Source organism: Schistocerca piceifrons, chromosome 1, assembly GCF_021461385.2.
Source record: "Schistocerca piceifrons isolate TAMUIC-IGC-003096 chromosome 1, iqSchPice1.1, whole genome shotgun sequence".
NCBI lineage: Eukaryota > Metazoa > Arthropoda > Insecta > Orthoptera > Acrididae > Schistocerca > Schistocerca piceifrons.
The window spans coordinates 962,432,434-962,456,686 of NC_060138.1; the positions used below are offsets into that span (position 1 = coordinate 962,432,434).

At 38.4% G+C, this 24,253-nt stretch overlaps 1 protein-coding gene across 2 annotated transcripts in view; it reads right to left on the reverse strand.

Annotated features, from left to right (window-relative positions):
* The window catches only part of LOC124727630 (protein zer-1 homolog), a 178,004-nt gene that overhangs the window by 49,597 nt on the left and 104,154 nt on the right, over nt 1–24,253 (reverse strand). For both annotated transcript variants that reach the window (XM_047248494.1, XM_047248485.1), the window contains exon 7: nt 18,281–18,442. In XM_047248494.1, coding sequence (XP_047104450.1) covers nt 18,281–18,442 — 162 coding nt within the window. The remainder of the gene's footprint in view (nt 1–18,280; nt 18,443–24,253) is intronic.

The window sequence follows — 24,253 nt, forward strand, 5'->3', positions numbered from 1 at the left end:
ACCATCATTGCTAAGATGACATCATAATCACTAATCCCTGTCTCTGTACTGATACTATCGATAATGTATAAAACATGTCCACTGCGTGTGACCTGTTGAACTAACTGCTCAAGACAATTTTTGGAAAAGTGTTCAAAAGTACTTCACAAGACTGCCTGACCATACCACCTGCAATGACTCCATAGACCTCACAGCATACACTCAGTAGGCTAAAGTCACTTCCAACTAATATTGCATGACCTGGGTATTTCTGCACTACTGAGCCTAGATTTCTTTAAATTATTCTAAAATAGTCATGGTGAAGTCGAGTGGCCAGTAAAAATATCTGGTAATTAACTTAAGCTCACCTAATCCTGTTACATGTGTGTAGATATCTACACAGTCAGACTCAATTTCGACCTGGGTAGACACAGTATATTTGTCAACTGCAATGAGCACTCCCCGTAGTATGGTATCTAATCTGTCTTTTCAGTATATGTTCCAAGCCTCACTGCTATGTACGGGCCATTCGCACACTCTATCTGCAACCTTTCTTACACCACCAGATAACAGACAGAAGACACCCACCTACATAGGGAGAAATGATCATCATAATAAAATACGAGAAATCAGAGCTCGAACGGAAAGATTTAGGTGTTCCTTTTTCCCACGCACCATTCGAGAATAGAATGGTAGAAAAGTGGTAAGAAAATGGTTCAATGAACCCTCTGCCAGGCATTTAAGTGTGAATTGCAGAGTAACCGTGTAGATGCAGATGTAGATCCTGAAAGCTTACCAGGCCGACAGGTTGCAGTGTGAGTACCACCAGTGGACCTGCTCGCTTCTGTGGGTCACATGGCCACAAACGTATCCACTTATATTCTGATGCCGCTCGGACATATAGGCTAACACCAAGCTGCTCCATATCAATCTTTCCCTTCGAAGTCTATGGGCCAGCCACTGACCAAAGAACTGGTTCATCAATGAACTGTTGACACCATGGTGCTGCCGGTCACCACCAAACATAGACCCACCACTGACCACCTCAAGAACTGCTAGGTAGTGGCTTCTACACCAGAGACTGCAAAGGAAATTCATACTGCCTGTCACCATTGTCTTACATAACTGTTCCAATAGAAAGTGAACTCACATTTTGACTTTACCTGTTATTGGGACCATCTCTCATTTACGAACTTGTGTAAAATTGGTGCTTACTATGAACTACCACATACAGTTCTTGTAAATAACACTCACCAGGAAGGAGCTCTTGTTTGTGTATTTATTACCAAACTTGTTATGCATTATTTACCTGGGCTCTGGTCTTGTTGCACCTCAATTGGTGCAGGATATACCACTTGCTACCTATTTCGGACCTTTCTACAGTTTCAGCTAGCTCTTGGTATCAAGAATAATTTGAGTAAGGCAACTTTCATGGAGGGCAGTTAAATCAAGAACTTTGTCACGAATACTTCGACAGCTTACTGACCACAGCTTGACAGTTGAAGTGTCTTTGTATGTGATCTGATTACTTCACTCTCTGCGTATTGACTGGCGAGCGTTCACCAGACGACCTCAAACTACCACCTAGGCTAAAAAACCCCTATGTGCATTCCACAAATAATCTGCTACCTGAGTAGCTGCTTCCTTTGTGTAGTGCATCCCTGATCTACCAAGGGGAGTCCTAATATTTTCCCCGCCCCATAGTGCAGGTGTAGATATTACAGCCAAGACTGCAACAGACTCAATGGAGCCTTTGGTTGAGACCCTTCATTTGGTTTCAAATCAAATGATCCTGACCAATTCTGGGATCGATGCTGCAAGTTGTGACCTCAGCTTTCACTATGTGCATCAAGCCAACAGTCTTCACAATTTCCATCAACTGAGGATGCTCTCAGACCCCAAGTGACAGATGCCACTGGTGCCAACATAAGCTACAACTTGCAGACAACAGCATCCTTCATGCTCCAAAGCTGCAGGAGGGCCTCCTCCATATCTCGAATGAGCCCCCGCCCCAGCAGATGTACGAGGTCCACATTGGATTCTCTTCTAACCATGGACAGCGTTTCCCTGAGGGGCTTCACAAACTGCCTCACATTGAAGCTCCTGATACCTAGAAAACCCCCCACCTCCTCCCCTCCCCTTCCCCAAAAAAAGAAAAATAAATAAATATCCTATGTACCCTGGTGACCTGTCTACCGTATTTACTCAAATCTAAGCCACACTTTTTTTCCGGTTTTTGTAATCCAAAAAACCGCCTGCAGCTTAGAATCGAGTGCAAAGTAAGCAGAAGTTCTGAAAAATGTTGGTAGGTGCCGCCACAACTAACTTCTGCCGTCGAATATATGTAGCGCTACACAGGCATGCTTTGTAGGCACAAAGATAAATACTGGTGCCAAAACCTCTGTGTCAGTAAATAAATTTTAAAAAAGGTAGAAGACGAGCTTTTTTATCTGCCTCAAGTTTTGACCACTCCATTTTCATACGCTGTCCAACACAGTAAATAGAAATTCCATATTGTTCATCTTCAAATGTAACAGCCTTTCAAATATTTGTAGCAACAAAAATAAATTTCTTTACACAAAAATACCAACAATGCACAAGGCTTTAGGATTGTTGCAGGAGTTGAAACGCTGGGGCTCATTAAGATTTCACGTAGCGGCACCTATTGCTTCGTGGAATTTTGTGAAGTGCTTGTTGGTATTAGTGTACCATAATGAAGTATTTTCATTATAGTGCCAAATTCAAGAGGGGAGTTATTTCTTTTGCAGAACAAAGTTCTAATCGTGCTGCAGGTCTGCAATACGGGATTGATGAGATCAACGTAAGGTGATGGCGACTGCAGAGAGACAAATTATTTGAATGTTCAAGTAGCAGAAAAGCATTTAGAGGGCCAAAGTGTGGCCGATATCATGCACTAGAAGTGATTTTAAATGAATTTGATAAGGAACAGCGTCAGAAATTACAGCGTGTGAACACCGAAATTTTACAAATTAAGGCACATGAAATTGCTAGAGAGCAAAAAATCGAAAATTTTAAGGCTAGTCGCAGCTGGAATGATCTGTTTATGAAGCGCTGGGGTTTTTCACTTTGGAGGCGAACTTCAGTTGCACAAAAGCTGCCGAAAAATTATGAAGAAAAACTTGTGGAATTTCAGCGCTTCATAATTAGGAGGCGCACAAAAAAGCAATACCTTCTTGGTCAGATAGGAAATGCTGACCAAACTCCTGTATATTTTGACATGCCGTCAAATTATACAGTTGACGCCAAAGGAAATAAAGGCAAAAGTGTTCTTACATCAGGGGGTGAAAAACAGCGGATGTCCGTCATGCTTGCTTGCACAGCAGATGGATATAAATTAGCCCCATTCAGAGTTTTCAAGCAAAAGACTTTACCGAAATCTGAAGTGTTTCCAAAAACTGTAATTGTACGAGCAAACGAAACTGGGTGGTTTTCGGAGGACATGGTGCTGGATTGGATTAGGCATATGTGGAATTGTGGTTCTGCCACAACGCTTGGTTTACACAGTCTGTTGGTATTAGATGTGTACGCAGGCCATACAACACCTGCAGTAAAAGGAAAATTAGAGGAAAGCAAAATAGACTTGGCAGTAATTTCACGCAGGATGACGTCAATTCTGCAATCACTTGACATCTACTTGAATAAACCATTTAAGGACAAGCTTAAACGCATGTACACAGATTAGCTTTCGAAAAGCGACAGACAACTGTCACCAACAGGATGAGTAAAACATGCAAGTTTGTCGCAAATATGCCAATGGATTTATGATTCATGGAAGTGTGTACCAATTCAGATTGTGCGACAAGCATTTAAAAAATATTCTATATCCAATGCACTAGATGATATGGAGGATGATGCTCTGTGTGAAGAAATGAGCAACAAAGAATCAAGTGATAGTGATTCAGAATCATGACCGAAATTTTAAACATTTCTTATAAGATAGATTACAAAGCTAATAAAATTTAGTTTTAAATTTCCGCGTTTAATGTCCAAGTTATTTTCATTCTTATTTTATAAATGTTGTTATTCTGCATTGCATAGGATAGAAAAGTGCGGAGAGCTGCATCAAACCAGTCTACTGACTGAAGAGACACACTGCATTTGAAGTCATCACTAAAAATCTACTACGAAAATCTGACTGGCAAGACTGTTTGGGATGTATGTCAATATGGCCAACTCTACATTCTGCATTTTTTCCTACCTGTGACAAGAGATGGTTGGTAATAGGAACTTTTATGAATCGTGAATCACATGCAGTATTCTCTTCGCCATAAGAATAATACGAATGTAAACATTATGCCATATATTCTTTCATGTTTGCTGCTATCTCATTTAAATCCTGTCTGCCTAATAAACTACGACACTAGAGTGACACAACAGCAAACGCAGAAGACCATACATATCATGTCATGTTTGTATTCGTATTATTCTTATGCTGAATAGTGATAGAGTCAGAAATGAAGCACGGCAACTGACTAGATTTTTAAATCTAAGATATCTCTAATTTCTGTGCAGAATGTAATGTACTAAAGAGGCGACCACAAAGATTTTCAAACGGAGAAAAATTTTCGCTAAACTCTCATTCGGAACATCTATCATCATACGCAGTCTATTATTTGGTTCTTGTTGATCATTATCAAAGAAAGCAGCGGTGTAAGTAACAACAAATAGCAGTCTCTTGCCATTGTTTCTCTAATGAGACAATTCCTCTCTTTTTTTTATTGTAAACGGCAGTAGCATGCACAAAAGCAAGCCATGCTACGAGCGGCGACAGGTCGTAAACACTCATTATCATAATGCGACAAATAATGCATGACACAGTACAATAATGCATTTTCAGCTTAGAGTGACGTAAACACTTATATCAAAGAGAACGGTACTTATCAGATCAAAGGAAAATAAGAAATCAATTCAAACCAGACGAAGCACATTAAAAAAGTAGGGGTACCCATAGAAATACAGACAAGAATGCCTGACACATAGCAATGGCTACCTGGTAAAAATTAACTGCTAAGCTTATGACGAGAACCATACTACTGTAGCTGTATCTTCATCCATGTGGCCTAAATTGTGTCTCATGTTACAATGGACCAACTTTGTTTCGATTTGGAGGTGCAGTCTAAATCTTTTCTCTCTCCTTGAACGAGTCTCAAATCTGAGGTGCGGCTTAGATTCAGGAAATTTCTTTTCCTTGATTTCGAGTCTCATTTTTCACATGCGGCTTAGATTTGAGTGCGACTTAGATTTGAGTAAGTACGGTACTCATAGGATGACCTGCAAGGTGTCTCAGCAACAGAGCTTTACAATTACGTGACACCTGAGGTGTCCCATATGATGCACCAGACTTTCCGCTATTGCTACACCCTGAGGCAGCAGCCTGAAGACAGCTGAAGGTGGTCAAAAGTGACTTCAGGTGTTCATGAACTGCAACTAGCTGCTCCTTCATTTGCACACAGCATGCACACATCCTATCCTGTATGAATTAACTATAAAAGCACATGCAAAAAGCTAAATATGTGCCTTGCTACCTTTCTGATGTGTCACCAATGCAGGCTGACACCTCACAATGCTGTGTAGCTGGCGGTTAAAAAGATTTGAAAACTGTGCTACTGACTACGTGAATCTACACTTTACCATTACTAAAACATGAGATTACACCTCTTAAGTATAAAAACATGTATAGAATTTAAGAATTAAACTACTTAAAAACCCAGAAACAGCCAAATGCATAACGTGCTTCTCTGCTGGCTTGTCACAGGTGGCAGCTGGAAATTAACTAGTACATAAAAGAATTTTCAATATTGCAGCACACTGCCAAATATTTTACCGAGAAAGTGTTAAGAAGTGATTGATTAGATATATTTTTCACACGTGGAATGTTTCCCCTCTATATACAAAGATGATGTGACTTACCAAACGAAAGTGCTGGCAGGTCGATAGACACACAAACAAACACAACCATACACACAAAATTCAAGCTTTCGCAACAAACAGTTGCTTCATCAGGAAAGAGGGAAGGAGAGGGAAAGACGAAAGGATGTGGGTTTTAAGGGAGAGGGTCATTCCAATCCCGGGAGCGGAAAGACTTACCTTAGGGGGAAAAAAGGACAGGTATACACTCGCACACACACACATATCCATCCGTACATACACAGACACAAGCAGACATTTGTAAAGGCCATATTATTTACCCAATTCCCTTAAATGGTACACAACGCATGTGCTATATTTATAGATTTATTTATTCCCATTCAAGAATTCAGCTATGGTATAGAAGGAGTGGTCAAGGAGATATGATTTCAATTTATTTTTGAAGCTATTACTGCTGTCTGTCAGACATTTTATTTCATCTGGTAATTCGTCAAAAAGTTTTATAGCAGCATATTTTACCCCTTTCTGTGCCGAGTAAAGGATAGTGTAAGTCTTCTTTTTTCTGTTATTATAATCATGAATGTCACTGTTGTTTTTAAACTGGACCATGTTGTTGAGAACGAATTTCATTAGTGAGTAAATGTACTGTGAGGCTGTTGTAAGAATTCCCAATCTTTTAAAAAGATGCCTACAAGATGTGCGACTATGAACCCCACACATTATTCTAACCACTTTCTTTTGTGCAGTGAATACTTTTTGTCTCAATGTTGAGTTACCCCAAAATATTATTCTGTAGGACACCAGAGAGTGAAAGTATGCAAAGTATGTTAGCTTACTAATTTCTATATCTTCAAAATTGGCAATTATTCTGACTGCAAAAGTTGCTGAATCCAGTCGCTTTAGAAGATCCAAAATATGAATTTTCCAATTAAGATTCTCATCTATATGTACAACCAAAAACTTAGTATGTTCTACCCTGTCTACTGACTTCTGTTGATGTGTTATATTTATTGAAGGAACTGTACTTTTTGCAGCTGAAAACCAATTAATGACTTTTCCAAAAACCTTATTTGTATCATTTTCAATTGGATTAATAATGATGCTTGTATCATTAGCAAACAGTGTCAATTCAGCTTCCTGTTTCAGATAAGAAGGGAGGTCGTCCACATATATCAAGAACAGAAGGGGACCCGTGATTGAACCCTGTGGAACAACTAATGTAATTTCACCCCAGTTATATGAAGTGGCAAACTTATTTAAATCACTTGACCCATATAAGGAAATTTATTGCTTACTGTTCTGCAGGTATGACCTTAACCACTCATATGCTATTCCACTTATACCATAGAATTGTAGTTTCTGAAACATAATCTACATCTACATCTACATCTACATTTATACTCCGCAAGCCATCCAACGGTGTGTGGCGGAGGGCACTTTACGTGCCACTGTCATTACCTCCCTTTCCTGTTCCAGTCGCGTATGGTTCGCGGGAAGAACGACTGTCTGAAAGCCTCTGTGCGCGCTCTAATCTCTCTAATTTTACATTCATGATCTCCTCGGGAGGTATAAGTAGGGGGAAGCAATATATTCGCTACCTCATCCAGAAACGCATCCTCGAAACCTGGCGAGCAAGCTACACCGCGATGCAGAGCGCCTCTCTTGCAGAGTCTGCCACTTGAGTTTATTAAACATCTCCGTAACACTATCACGGTTACCAAATAACCCTATGACGAAACGCGCCGCTCTTCTTTGGATCTTCTCTATCTCCTCCGTCAGACCGATCTGGTACAGATCCCACACTGATGAGCAATACTCAAGTATATGTCGAACGAGTGTTTTGTAAGCCACCTCCTTTGTTGATGGACTACATTTTCTAAGCACTCTCCCAATGAATCTCAACCTGGTACCCGCCTTACCAACAATTAATTTTATATGATCATTCCACTTCAAATCGTTCCGCACGCATACTCCCAGATATTTTACAGAAGTAACTGCTACCAGTGTTTGTTCCGCTATCATATAATCATACAATAAAGGATCCTTCTTTCTATGTATTCGCAATACATTACATTTGTCTATGTTAAGGGTCAGTTGCCATGGTTCACACAATCAAATGCTTTGGACAAGTCACAGAAAATTCCTATTGGTGACATTTTACTATTTAAAGACTCTATTATGTGGACAGTGAAATTGTATATTGCTGTCTCAGTGGAACAGCATTTTTGAAATCCGTACTGTGGTTTACTAAGTATCCCATTACTGTTGAGATGGCTAACCACTCTTGAGTACATTACTTTCTCGAAGATTTTGAAAATGCTGTAAGCAAGGATAATTATTGACATCTGTGGTGTCCCCCTTTTTGTAGAGAGGCCTGACAATGGCATATTTTAACCTGTCTGGGGAAAATACCTTGAGATAGTGATGCATTACATGTGTGACTCAGAACATCAGCTGTAATTGCTCCACATTGTTTTAATATCTTATTAGAGATGTCATCTACTCCAACAGAACATTTATTTTTCAAAGATTTAATGATTTTACTTATTTCACAAGAAGTTGTTAGGTGAAACTTAATTTGACTAATTTTTTTCAAAACAGACTCTTCCATGTACTGCCTGGCTGTTTCTTTTGAACTGTTCTCACCAATTTTTTTCCCAACATTTAAGAAACGGGTGTTAAAAACATTTGCTACTTGTGTACTGTTGTTTAGAATGGTCTCGTTCTCTTTAATAGTAATACTATCTACCCCAGTGGTTACTTTCCTGTCTCCCTTCTAACAACAAATTCCACATTGATCTTATTATATTGTTGGAGTTGATAATTTCTTCTCTATAACATACGTATTTCTTGATTTCCTTACCAGTTTTCTCAGTAAGTTACAATAATTTTTATAATGTAAAACTACTTCTGGATCTTTACTAGTTCTTTCTTTTACTTTCTGAAGACACTTTAATACCTGTAGTAATCCAAGGTTTCCTTGAAAAGTAAGTGGTGTTACATTTAGTAATTTTCTTTGGGAAACAATGTTCAAAAAGGGATATAAATTTATCAAGAAATACGTTGCATTTATCATTAGCGTTTGGCTAATTATATACATCACCCCAAATTAAATTTTTTTAAGCTTTCTCTGAAGTGCTCTATAGATACCGAGTTGAGCGACCTCACACTTTTACTTAAGGGTTTCCGAACTGAACACCCTGTTAGGTTTTGTAAGTTAATCAGTTGTGCATCATGGCCTGACAATCCATTTACCACAGAGAAAGTATGTATTTGTGTTTTACATCCTCTTTCTGTACAAATACATTATCTATTAGCGTGCTACTGTCTTGAGCTATACGTGTAGGTAAATTGATCACTGATTCTAAGTTATATGTTGTTAATAACACTTCTGGTTCACTTTTCCTATCAAAATTACTTAGAAAGTTTACATTGAAATCACCACAGATTGATAACTTCTTCTTTTTGTCTGACAGACAGCATAATAGGGAGTCAAACTTATTTATGAACAGCTCCCAGTCTCCTAATTGGGACCTGTACACTGTTGCTAATATCAATACTACACTATCTAGCTGAAGTTCACATGCACAAACCTCAAAGTGCTGATCAACACAAAATTTGCTAACTTCTACAGTTTTGCATTTATACCCTTGTTTTATGAAAATGACAACTCCTCCTTTATCCATCCTAGATCTACAAATGTAAGATGCTAAATTATACCCACATAACCCACATATACTGACATTATCCATGCCCACAGTTACAGGTGTTCAAACAGACAGAGTATATCAATCTCATTCTTATTTTTGAGATCATCTAAACACACTAATAGCTCATTTACTTTATTTTTTGTTCCCCTGATATTTTGATGAAGTAAGTTGATACTGCCCTTAGCTTTACCCCTATTTACTGTACAAGAAGTTTCTTTTATTCTATTTATCTTGATTGTCATCTGTCTGGACCTATTAACAACAGGGATCACCCCTTGTGTGACTGTGGACCCCCTTACAGTTTCTGCTAATAGAGAAGCTAACTTATTTTTCCCCATCCTATTCAGGTGTAGGCCGTATGTAGTGTATCCCCACCTACCAATAGCATTTACTGGAACAACACTTATGTGAGATTTTGCCAGTGTCTGGAGCATCCTGTTCAGCTCAGTGTTAATGTTCTTTACAGCAGTGTTTACCCAGGGCTGATCATGGCACTGAAAGACCTCCACAAACCCTACATTTGTGTGCTTAGTTTCTGCTCCTATTTAATCCAGGTCACTCCTAATACTGTATCTTGGATTCATAGCCAGGCTGTTTCCTGCTCCCCCAACTATAATTATCTGATCTTCCTCCTCAAAGTACCTGCATAGATGACGTAAGTTTTCTGTCACCTGGCTAAGGCTAGCACTTGGTTTCACAAAACTTGTGACCTGGTACCCTGCACCTAATTTTCCCGAAGCTGCTGGCCCACAACCCTCCTATGACTGTTGCCTAAAATCAGCAGTCTTCTTTTCCTCTTCTGGTTTGATCCTGACCTGTCTTTTTTCTTTAAGCTAATATTCTACTTCAACCTACTTTCAACTACCTTCCTCCACTTCAGATAGCAAGCCAAACCGATTTACTAATTGAATTTCTGGAGTTTATTCAAGTGTTTCCCTTTTTTGCCCTTTGTTTGCTACCTTTTCCCAGTTCCCAGACTTATCTTCCCTGATGGGAGTGAAATTCACTAGATGCTGTGTTTCCATAGGAGTCTACCTGTCTTTCTGGAGATTGAGCCACCGTATGACAGAGATGAAATTCTTGGCTACTCTGTTTCTTTCTCAGTCTCAATCTTTTCTGTAGACATTGTGGATTTTGATTGCAACACCTGTCGAATTTGTCAACATGAGTAGCCAGCCCATTATTTGTAGGTGTTGTAGTTCTTTGAAGAGATTCTCTTTGACAATGTTTGATTTCTATAAATTAAAGTCTTTAACATAGAATTTCTTTGTTACAGAGAGTGATGGTTCAAGGCACAGAGGTAGAGGTTGTAACAACGACGACGCTGTACTATTGTACATATAAGTAAATTTTTTTTCCATCTGATTTTTCGATAAATTAGTGTAATTGATGTTCTGATTTCATTTCTTTTTTGTTTCATGTCATTGTGTTAAGAAAACTGTAAACAAGTTTCAATGTGAATATTAATGTTTATGTCAAATGTCAAGCAATATTGTAATAGAATTGAAATGTAACAAATGTTAAAACTGTTGCAAGATGTTTAAAATTGTAACTGTGCATCTGGTCCATACATAGGCAATGTGTTAGGATATGTAGAATGCAAAACCTCGGGTGAATGCCATGTCTGTAAGGGAGTGGTAAAAGGTGGATGGCAGGCGAGCGCGGGAAAATGCACGCGGGCATTGTACGGCACAACGGGCTCAGCAGTGGTAGTCGGAGTTTGGCATTGGTCTGAGCAACACCTTCTGGAGCGAGGAGGCTCTCCTGGAAGACGTAGTTTCACTGAGCCTCGGGTATGGTGTTCCAACGCCCACACAGCATGGCAAAATTCCACAGGCACTAAATGGAAAAGTATTGCGACGGTAAGAAGAATTAAAGTGCCGATACATCAAGAGCCATAGCTGTGGTTGTATGTGTGCTCTGTGCCTCGCCATCTCACCGCCCGCCAACCGCCGGATCGATACAAGCAGGCTGAAACTTTTAGTACTGTATTCGTATGGACCTTAGAGTGAACTGTTCAATAATAACCTAAATTTTACCAGAACTTTCCCCTCATTTAATTATCCTCACAACTAACCTAGACAGGGTCCTTTCCAAATGTTGTGCAATCTGAGTGTCCCGAAATGAAAAATTGAATTTTTTTGTTAAGAATAATTACTTGCAGACCTAGCTATGTTAGAATGGTGTTTAAAGAACTGTTTTGTTAATGAACCAGTAAATGAATAACGAAGGTCTAATGAAGTTGAAAGATAACTTTAATATTGATATAGTAATGAAGTTTAATTATTTTGAGCCAGATATAAAGGTATTTAAATGAGAAGTAAATAAGATAAAAAGAATAGTAACTCATATACTGGAAATTTTGAACGCATGATAATTTCAGTAATCAATTTTTTTAATATAATGATCATAACAGTTTCAGGGTCCCTCCGCCCCCCCCCCTTTATTCATTTGAATTCTGAAGTGTTCCACATTGGTTTGACCAGCAAAAGTTAAAGTCAATATATAAGTCAAAATTTATCAGTGTTTTATCTTTATCAAAATTGACATTTTGTGTGTGGCTCGAAAGTGCTATTTCTAGGGTAACCTATGCCCGATTTTAATCAGATCAATAGACAGTACGAAGTCGTGTAGTATACATTATAGTGTAGTGTTATGTATTTATGTTTTTTCCTTATCAGTACCGAACGTGAAACTATCAGTTCAACAGATTTTCTGGTTCTAAAATTTTACTATATTATGCAGTATTACTACGTGTTGTTATGCATGAATATACTTCAACTTGTACAGGGAAGAAACTCAGTTAATGCCTAATTAGGCTGGCAACCGTATTATTATCAAATTGGTAGCATCTTCAGTGTTGCTTTTGGTACATACTGATGTGAAATTGCATTTTGAACTTACTTGACGGATCATTGTTATTACAGGGTGGGTGTAAGTCTGATTTGCCACCATTCAGGTACACGCGGTCAATATCCATACGAAAATCCTGTCTCGTAAGGTGAACCCCGCTCACTTACCATAGTACAGGCTTTAATGAGTATTGTGTGCCCCACGCGCACGTTACAAGTGGCTCCCGGTGACAGGACATCCAGTTGTTGTCGGTCAAAAATTAACGTGAATACCGAACAGTGGATGTTCAGTGGCACGAATTGCAATATTATTCAGTAAAGTAAATAGCAGTGAACGTCAAGTACGGTAGTGAGGTGTAATTTGCGTTCAGTATGGACAAGAATGTAGACACAGTAGATGCGACGAGCATAATGGAAAATGCGGCTGGCAATGACAGGAGTGTACGCGGCCAGATAACAGATGGCGTTAGCGGAAGACAATTGGCCTACATACAATACCACGAACATGTTAACGAACAGATTGAAATGTTGAGATTGCTTAGAACACAGCAAGGAATAAAACAGGAAGTAGAGGATGACTTTGTATATGATAGTGGGTATGTGAACGAATCCACTGACATGTTTGATTCACCACAGATACAGAAAGAACCGAAAGAAAATTTTGATATAGGATCGGAACGCACCAATTCCGTAGAACAAGACAATGTGAAAATTTTAAGCATGAATGACTTATTTGAACGATTAACCAAACAAATTGCAGGACAGAATGATTAGCTTAAAAAAAAGTCAGCAATCAGGTTAGTCAGCTTAAAACACAGGTTGACAAGCAGCTTAAAAAACAAAGTAATCAGCTCAGAACACATGTTGGTCAGCTTAAAGCACAGGTCGAAGAACAAGGAATTAAAATTAGTAAACAAATAGAACAAGTAGAAAAAAAAAGTGGGTAATTTAAGTTCTGCAGTAAATACTATGAAGTCTGAAATTGACACAATTAATAAAAATATGAATACTATGCAGGGGGAAATTGACGACATTAACAGTAGGTTTGATGTTGAAATGCTCAACATTCAAGAGAAAGTGGAGCCTCTAGTTGAAACAAAAGTAGCCGAAAAAGTTTTCGGTCTTAAAACTGAGATCGTAAACGAATGCCAACATGGAATATCACAGTTGAAAAAGGCAGTTTCAGATACTGAAAGAAATTTAGGCGAAAAAGTTATCGGATGTGTGCAAAAGTGTAAACAAAATACATCGAAAATTAAAGGCAAAATTTTCGATCTCGAGAGTAAAATCAAAGATAGGCCTGGTGTTGTCTGTAATGGCACGCCACTTACGAAGCTGTTGGAAGGTGAGGAGCGCTTCGATCCCGCCAAGAAACATAACGGATGGCATCCGTTGGATTTCATCAAAAATTGTGAGAGGATGTTTCCTGAACACTTGTCTGATCAGGAGAAGGTAAACGTAGTAATTAGCGCCTTAGCAGGTGACATTAAGCGCTGGGGAATGAACTTGAATATCGAACTAATGACGTTCGAAGAGTTTAAACAAAAGTTTACAGAAGAATACTGGTCCGAACAAAAACAGGATCGTTTGTGGCACGAGTTTATCATGGCCAAACTTCATGATAACAGGGGAAGGAATTCTTTGAAAGATTTCTGCGAATGTTGGTACCAAAATTTGACACATCTAAGAGGGAGAAGATCCGATTCTGAAATCGTATGGGAGCTATATAAAAAGCTTCCAGAAGATTCGAAGAGATATGTGGGAAGCAATCATCACAGCTTCCAAGTGTTTCTCGAAAGGGTCGAAGACGAAGATCACTGGCGCGAAAGTCATGCCAATTATCAGAATTTTAGTAACAGAAATAATCGCAATAATGATGAGAGAAATGACGGCGATGGGTTTTGCGTCAACATGATACAGAGAGGTAGAGGCAGAGGAAGAGGAAGAGGGGGTTACCCAGGTCGCGGTGGAGGATACACAGCGCAAAATAATAACGACGCGGGAAACTGATTTCCGCGAACGTTGCGGGCCAAACGGAAGCGGACAGAACATACCGGCCCCGGTTTAAGAAATGTTACCGGACTGACAATGAAGTTATGAGACAGCTTAGGGACAGGCGTGGAACGACGCAGCATGTTGTGGTGAAGCAAGTGTCAGGTGCGTGCGCAGATGAGTCATCTTTGCCGCGCAGAGCGATACATGTTAACAGGCGAGTGGAGCATCAGAGGGCAATGGCCCAGCCTAGCAGAACAGCTGTTCAGAGAGAAGCCGCGAGCAAGGCGGCAGAATTAGGTACAAACATTGCCGTAAGAGCTGGTGAATACATTACGAGTGGTAATTCCGTGGCGAAGGAAATAGTAGACGGAACAGTGGATACACAGAGAGGTGTTAACAATGAAGTAAATGGCGAGAATGAATTAACAGAAGTAACAGATTGGCGTGTGCAGATCGACGATCTGTGCAAGGGCCTCAAGCAATGTGAGTGGGAGGATTTTAAGAAGGAATATGAGGCAAGGAGGTTAATTAGTGAAAAAGGAGATAGTAGGGACGTCGATAAGGTGACGTGGCCCGAATTTAAAGAGGAGAGAGTAAATAGCACCGCGCAAAGTACGCGTGCTGCCGATAGGACGATGGTTAAAGATGGGAAGGAATTGGAGGATGAAATCCTAAGCATTGACGAGGAAGTAACTTCTGTTAATGATCCGCCAACAGTACAAGCTGTTACCGAAAGGAACCGTGGGGAAGGGGCAGGTAATTACCTATGAGTAATTGAAGTCCACGAGGATTACACTAAATATGAAGTAACAGTGGATGTGAGTAAAGCTGATAATGAGGTCGTTTTGCCAAAAGAGGGTATTGAGTTAAAATCAAAGCCTGACGAAAATGCAGAGGAAGAACTTAGTGCCTGTCTCAGAAAAGTTTTAATGTTAGAACCTGAAAGTGATCCAGAATGGTCGGATTCTGACAATGGTTCAGATGACGAGTATTTCGGTACTAGTGAAAATAATGGGAATACAGCTAATTGCGATGTTGTACCTACTGGTGACGAAGTTTCAAAATAAAACCCAGATGTTGAGACTGAACACAGGAAGAAAGAGCCACCTGACGACTCAGTGTCTATTCTGCAAAGAGTTCAAGTAAGCAAAGACTTTGAACTCCAGAAACCGAGAAAGTCGCCAGATATAAATGGTTCACAGGTCAGAAACGTATGTTGGGACAATGTCACAGTTGACCAAGGTGCGTTGTGGAAAAAAACAGGAAGGGGCATGATTTAGAGCCTGAGGCAGATTTATATTGGGCTTTGAGAATGTCATGAACACCTTACATCATGAATCTACTGGGTTCCCACAGGAAGAAATTTTGTTAGGCAGCAGAAGTAAAAGTTTAATTGAGAAAAAACTACAGTTTCCACCTTGTACAAGCTTGGGATTGAGTCAAAAGAAAGAATTAGTCAGAAAAAGGGCAAAGCAAAAAGCTGAATCTAGATCTAAAAGACATGATAAAAACCTGAAAGTATCAAAATTTATAATTGGGGATTATGTTCTTTTAAAAACCCACGAAAAATCTAGTGAACTGAACCATGGAATTTCCAAATTTAAATATATTTATAATGGACCGTATATAATACAGAACATTCCACACGATAATGCTTACTACCTGATCTACCCAAAATCCAAGAGACCTTTAGGTGTAAGAAACGTTGTGGACCTGAAACTGTATGTTCCTAGGAGTGAGTGACCTAAGTACAATCAGAAAGCAATCTGCAGTAAATGTGCTGTATCTTATGCTGAAACTATTTTATTCTAAATGTAACAAATCTTTGTAAATGTATGTATACCAATGTCAGTGTGCTAATGTACTTATGTGAGTTTCAGATTACCAAATGTACTATAAATGTAAAGATGTATGCAGAAAAGGGCTGAAAAGAAAGGGTAAATGCTGCAAGTCAAATAAAAGATGGGACTGCCAAAAATCAAAGTGGGCAGTATATGAGTCATAATATAAAGGACTGCCAAACACCAAAGAGGGCAGATAAATAGCCAAAGGAGAATTGTAAGTGGGGTGCAGGTGATGTGATAAAATGATGTGAAATGGACTGTCCAAATCTGAATAATAGGCAGCAAATATGTGTAGTAATTTTTCTAAATGTGTTTATTAGTAAATAAGGAAATGGGCTGCCATTCAATGCAAGTGTATATAGGTATTTGTATATGCTTTGTAGTTAACTGTTTGTGTTCCAGATTTTGATTTCTATTTCTCTGAGAAATTTAATAATAATGATTAATTTGCTACTTAAATCATGTTGTGATAGGAGGTTGGACTGTGCCAAAGGCACTTGAGCAAATGATAGGTAAATGTTCTTAATATGTTAAAAAGTATAGACCTATATAATGTGAGGGAAAGGAAGTTTTGTGATATAAAATTTTATGATGGCACATTCACACAAAGATTCAGAACCCCTGTATAAATATCAAGTTTAGTGTTCCCATCAAATTTGCACTTAGTGAAATTTACTGGAAACAGGGGCATGTGTAACAACGATGACGCTGTACTATTGTACATATAAGTAAATTTTTTTTCCATCTGATTTTTCGATAAATTAGTGTAATTGATGTTCTGATTTCATTTCTTTTTTGTTTCATGTCATTGTGTTAAGAAAACTGTAAACAAGTTTCAATGTGAATATTAATATTTATGTCAAATGTCAAGCAATATTGTAATAGAATTGAAATGTAACAAATGTTGAAACTGTTGCAAGATGTTTAAAATTGTAACTGTGCGTCTGGTCCATACATAGGCAATGTGTTAGGATATGTAGAATGCAAAACCTCGGGTGAATACCATGTCTGTAAGGGAGCGGTAAAAGGTGGATGGCAGGCGAGCGCGGGAAAATGCACGCGGGTGTTGTACGGCACAACGGGCTCAGCAGTGGTAGTCGGAGTTTGGCATTGGTCTGAGCAACACAAGTCAAAATTTATCAGTGTTTTATCTTTATCAAAATTGACATTTTGTGTGCGGCTCGAAAGTACTATTTCTAGGGTAACCTATGCCCGATTTTAATCAGATCAATAGACAGTACGAAGTTGTGTAGTATACATTATAGTGTAGTGTTATGTATTTATGGTTTTTCCTTATCAGTACAGAATGTGAAACTATCAGTTCAATAGATTTTCTGGTTCTAAAATTTTACTATATTATGCAGTATTACTATGTGTTGTTATGCATGAATATACATCAACTTGTACAGGGAAGAAACTCAGTTAATGCCTAATTAGGCTGGCGACCGTATTATTATCAAATTGGTAGCATCTTCAGTGTTGCTTTTGGTACATACTGACGTGTAATTGCATTTTGAACTTACTTGACGGATCATTGTTATTACAGGGTGGGTGTAAGTCTGATTTGCTACCATTCAGGTACACGTGGTCAATATCCATACGAAAATCCTGTCTCGTAAGGTGAACCCCGCTCACTTACCATAGTACAGGCTTTAATGAGTATTGTATGCCCCACGCGCACGTTACAAGGTCACTGCATGTACATAACAACGCATCTTGTAACACCTGCAGAAGACAACTGTGTTGGCCTTCAAAATATTGTGCACACAAAAGGAATTTATAAATTGGCTGTTCATCCAAATGCACACTATTAATCAATCATCCTGAGAAAATCCGAGAGATCACACTGATTCATATTCTGCTACCAGCAGCTAACAAAAGTTGTTTGAGAGATAGCAAAAAGTATTCCCTCAAGGCATAAAGCATCTCCTGTTTATGATACTGATGGTAAAACTTGAATGGCAAGTTTAATAACCATGCATTTCCAGTTAATTTGGCATTTATGACTTACATTTATTGCCCCAAGGTCTCCCAGCAGTTGCTTTTGGAATCCATCAACTTGGCAGGCAAGAGAGTTCAGTAAGTATATTCCTATTCTCTGCACAAATCCTTCTTGTTCCATTTCAGACACAATGTGTAGAAGTATATGAACAAGGCGCTCATAATCAAATAGCTGTAACAAAATCAGCCCATTATACAACTGAATAACAGAAACTAAAATGTTAACAATTTGTCTATGTCTATATTAATTAATGTCCAAAACTAAACAAGAGAGAGAGTACATTAAATTCATAATCCACCAGTCATATCTGCACTTTTGTTGTGAGTAGAATGTAATCATTTGATGAAGTTCACTAATAAGCCATAAAGATATCATTTTAATCCTATTTCGGTTGGTAGAAATCACTTGTCATGAAGCAGGCCAGGGACAGACCTTAGTAAAGGCTCAATACTGTTAAAAAGTGAAATTTACGTACCCTAGCAATGGTTCTGAGAGATAAGAAATGTTTGTAATAGTCCAACACAAGGATGATCATCCCACAACAGGATCTATAACTGTCATTAAATGCAAAATGAAGTACAATGTCTTCAAGAGAAATGCAGAGCTTACAACTGCTAACAGAAAGCACAGGCAAATCACACCAGCTGATGTCTGATATGTGCTAGAATTTTCACTACCAGTTACATTCGCCAAATATCAAGTGGCAGATGGCTGGGATCTTGTGGATGTAACACTATCAAGTACAAATACTATGGTAACCTATTCACAAAAAACACTACTTTATTACTGCTGCTGGTTTGACAGTGAGGGCTCAACATCTCCACACAGGCTCTTGCAATGGGGCTGCTGTTACTGATGTGAAAATGGCCAGCCCGATACTCTCATGAGGGATAGTTTAATGACCTTTAGATGTGTGGATCTTGCTGAGCTATACACTTGGATCACTGAATCATTCACCTTCAGCACTTTGTCACTCACAACTAGTGACAGAGGATATCCATGGGCCTTAACAATGGAAATGTATGCAAACAGTTTTGTCCAGGTGTGCACTACCCACACCTCCAACTCTTGATGGTTATCTGCAATTGCCTTAGTTTTGTAGCAGTGTTGGAATGGGACCAAAATAATTCCATTATCTATTCCATTCAACTGCTCTTCCAAGTCCTTTGCCATTTCTGACAGAATAGCAATGTCATTGGTAAACCTCATAGTTTTAATTTCTTCTCACTGGACTTTAAATCACTTTTCGAATTCCTGCCCCCCCCCCCCCCCCCTTTTACTGCTTGGTCAGTGTACAGAATGAATAGCCTACATACAACCTTATCTCAATCCCTTCGCAACTACTTCCTGCCTTTCATGTCCTTTGACTCTTACAACTGCTACCTGGTTTCTATATAAGTTTTACATAACCTTTTGCTCCCTGTGTTTTACGTCTGCTACTGTAAGTATTTAAATAGTATATTTCATTGAATATCATCAAAAGCTGTATCTATGACTGTCAATGATGTAAATTTAAGTTTTTCCTTCTTGCAGTCTCTCTTTGAAGATAAGTTGTACTGTCAGTTTGCCTCATGTGTTTCTGTATTTCTCTGGAACTCAACTGATTTTCCTCATGGTCAATTTATACCAGTCTTCCCATATTTCTGTAATAATTAGTGTCGATACTTCACAACCCACACTTATGAAGCTGATGGTTCTGCAATATTCAGATACATCAGGACGTGCCTTCTTTTGAACTGGATTTATACAGGATGACACAGAAAAACAGGAACATTTCCACAATCCAATGAAAATAGAAGTGAAGAAGGAAAGAAATTGCACTCATAGTAATTGAAACCTTACAACTTATGAAACACTGATTGCATTTATCATTTTTTAAAAATTACATCCTTTAGATGGCGTTCTCCTGTACGAATACATTCGTGAAATCTGCTGTTGAGATTCTTCATTGACCACTGCAACATCTCAGCTGGGATACTGTGAACTGCATCCTGAATTCTCTGTTTTAACTAATAAAGGGTCCTTGGTTGAGTCATGTAGACTTTGCTCTTGAGGTAGCCCCACAAGAAAGAATCACAAACAGATAAATCTGGTGATCTACGGGGCCAGGGAATGTTATTGAATAGTGAGATCACATGGTTGCCAAACAATTCTCGCACATATGCCATTGATTGCTGTGCAGTGTGTGATGTCGCTCTGTCCTGTTGAAACTAGGTCGTAACATCTCCATGTAACAATCAGCATTGACAGTTATCACATTTCCCTGTTTATTTGTGAAAAAATATGGTCTGGTAATCCCATGTGATGAAACACTACACCAGCTGTCACGTTACTAGCATGTAGAGGGCGCTCATAAACATAATTAGGATTTGTGTTTGCTGGTAATGGTAGTTCTGTTTATTCACATAACCTGTGAGATGAAAATGTGCCTCATCTGACATCCACAACTTGTTTAGAAGTTCATTGTCATTGTTTGTTTTTGTTATCATTTGTTGACAGAATCCTAATCATAATCAGTATTCATTGTCCTTCAGTTGTAGCACCATCTGTAGTTTGTATGGATGAAATTTTAAATCAAGATGAAGAATTCTGCGAACACTCTCCCAGGACATTCCAATCACTGCTGCTTGCTTATGAATTGAATGCCATGGGCTCTGTAAGACAGACTCGCGGAGATCAATGTTCACTGGAGAACGCACACTTCTTGGTCGTTCTGTTGGTTTCTTCTTGTGGGCTGATCCAGTCTCCTCAAAGTTATTAATCCAACATTTTATTGAGTGTTTCGGCAGAATGGTATCATGATGTACTAAATTATAAAAAACGTCGAAACTCCCTCTGCGCCACTACCAAACTATCGTTGTTTTCACAAAACATTTTTATGGCTAATGCATGCTGTTGTCCATTCCACTGATCCACGATTAGTGAAATGGCGAACTATTAACTCACTAACTGTCATGAACCCACAGGGCTACCACCTGCCCATAGCTGCCAATACTCATTTCAAACATTCCTGTTATTCTGTGTCACCCTGTATATTCTTCTTGATGTCTGAGTGTATTTTATCTGTCAAATACAAGTTGGAACCAGGCAAAGGTGTTCGTATGATTTGTTTCTGGGGAGAGGCGCACTAGACCTGAGGGTATTTTCAATATTTTGGAAGATGAATGGTGACTTGTAAGCAGCCATAAAAAATTTCCAGTTCCAATCCTGTTAAAAAGCTGCATAATATTGGCTTTTACATCATTTTCTTGATAAAAGAGCACCTGACTAGACCATATTTTTTTTCCTTTCACTGAGAGCTAGGGGACAGCTGTGGCCCCATTTGCCTCTGGATATAAAGAACATGATAGAATGTCATATACTCTGGGTTCTTATTTTGACTCAGGTCTCTCCGTGTTCTATTATACTTATCTTAACAATCATATGTCTCTTCTTATCCTGGTCTACACCTTCTCTTTCCATAATATTGTTTTCAGGTTTGTTTACTTTGTAAAGCCCTTCTATATATTTCTTCCACCTTTCAACATTCCCTTCATCTTAGCAGTTGCTTGCCATATGAGCTCTTGATATTCTCTTTTCTACATGTGTTCCTATAATTTTCTACAGGTGGTGACATTTATCTTTCTCATAGTCATGCATGCTACAGGCTTGCATCTCTCCTCTGGCCATTCCTGTTCTGCCATTTTGGACTTTCTGTCAATCCCATTCTTTGATATCTGCATTCCCTTTTTAACCAATTCATTTGCTGCATTTTTATACTTTATCCATTTTCAATAATTCAATATTTTGTATGTTTTCCAGTGATTTCTACAGGGCCTTGTCTTTTTGCCAACTTGAACCTCTGCTGCCTTCAGTACATCATCTCTCAAAATTAGCAATTCACTTTCTATGACAATTCTTTCCCCTGTTGCAGTCAATAGTTGTCTAACACTTCTTTTTTAACTACTAGTAACCTCTGGTTTCTTCAGTTTATCTATGTCTTATCTCCTTAATTTCCTACCTTACAGTACCTTCTTCACCTTTACAATATAAATAAAGTATATTCATCACTCACGGCTGTCTATCTAAATTTTTTGCAGATGAAAACCAGGTACTGAAATCTCAGTCTTACCACTCTATAATCTATCTGAAACCTTTTAGTGTTTCCAGGTCTCTTCTACATGGAGAACTTTCTTCCACAATTCCTAAACCAAGCATCAGCAATGATTAGGCTCTGTGCCAAATTCTACCGAGCAGCTTCCCCCTTAAATTCTTTCCCTCAGTCCTTGTAGTCCTACTATTTTTCCTTCTCTTCTTTTCCCACCTATCAAATTCCAGTCCCCTATCACAATTAAATTTTCATAACTCTTAATGATCTGGATAATTTCTTTTATGTCATCACACATTCTTGTAATCTCTTCATCATCTGTGAAGCTAATTGGCATATAAAACTTATACTACTGTGTTAGGTAATGGCTTTGTCTCTATTTTGGCTGTGGTAATTTCAATGTAGAAAGGGCAAACACTAATGAAAGTATTACAAGAAGATTTTTTAATATCTTAAAATTACTGAATTTACATTGTACAAACTCCAGCCCCACATGGAATAATGCTGGCTTGGATAATATTATTGTTATTTTTCAGGCGGTATTTGTGACGTCAGACTATCTGGTGGAGTTCTTGCAGATCATGAACCACTACCTTTCAATCTTCTGCTGTGAACATTGGTCAGAACCTTCAATCAATGCAAGCCTAGCGGACAGAAAGAGGTATATATTAATTTATTTATGGAATTAGCAAATGTAAATTGGGACTTTGTGTGCAACATACAAACTGGGAAGGATACTGTTAAACAGTGTTTTATAACTTTCTTAAAATATTCACTGATTTGTGGTACTCCTGTTCAACATTAATCAAAACTACATCCACACATAAACAAAAAAAGAAAATATAAAAATGGTATATGGATGATCTGGCCCACAACAGAGAGGAGATGCTCAGACTGTACAGAATATATAAAACTGGACTGATTTCTTTGATATACCTTGAGGTCTTTTTAATGCTGGGATCTACGTAATATAATGTGTAACAAATAAGTACCTCTATCTCACACAAATCCAGTGTACTATACCAACAGAATCTTTCTGTTTGCAGGGCTGAATGATTCTTCAGAACAAAACAGTGACCTTGTTGACATTGGATAATGTTGCCTTATGTGTAAGGCTAGTCGATCTGTGTGAATTGCAATTCCCTATTGGGATTTGTTAGGCTCTAACGTATAAAACAAATGATAAAATGCTTTCAGTATTTGAGATATATACAACTGTTTAATTTCTCAAAAAATTAGAGCTTTGGCTTTTTGTTGGAGAGAGTGGATATCAAATGTAACAAAAATCAGAACATAAAGAACAAAAGAGAGGTCTTCATTTATGATATTACTACGAAGTGTATTCAGAAGAATTATTACGGATACTGGAATGACGCACTGAAGTCATGTTGACCTACTGTTCATGAGTCGCATCATAATAAAAAAAAAGACAACTCAAGGCTTTTATTTCCATTTTTATCCAGGTGTGTGTGTGTGTGTGTGTGTGTGTGTGTGTGTGTGTTTGTGTTTTCTGCATATGAGTGGTTGCTTTTTTTGTTTGTTGTATCCATTCTGGAATTTCTGTTATCATTATGTTGTTATCATCTGTCCCTTAATCATTTTCCACATCTTTTGTCTTTCTTGGTCCATAGTTTGAAGCAAAATTCCTTTTCCTCCAACAGTTGTAAATCACGTCATTTATTTTTCTTGTTTCTTATGTATTTCCTTACCCATGAAGAGCGAAGTTTTTGTAACTCAAAAGCTACAGATACTTCAAACTTAGTGTCTCAACTAGCACTCTTCTATCTCACCATCTTTCACTAGGACTCCTCTTTTGCATTAAACACTGTAAGAATACCATTGTCTTGATGGCAGAAAGTCCAATTAATCATTGAGTGCCGTGACACAAACTCATT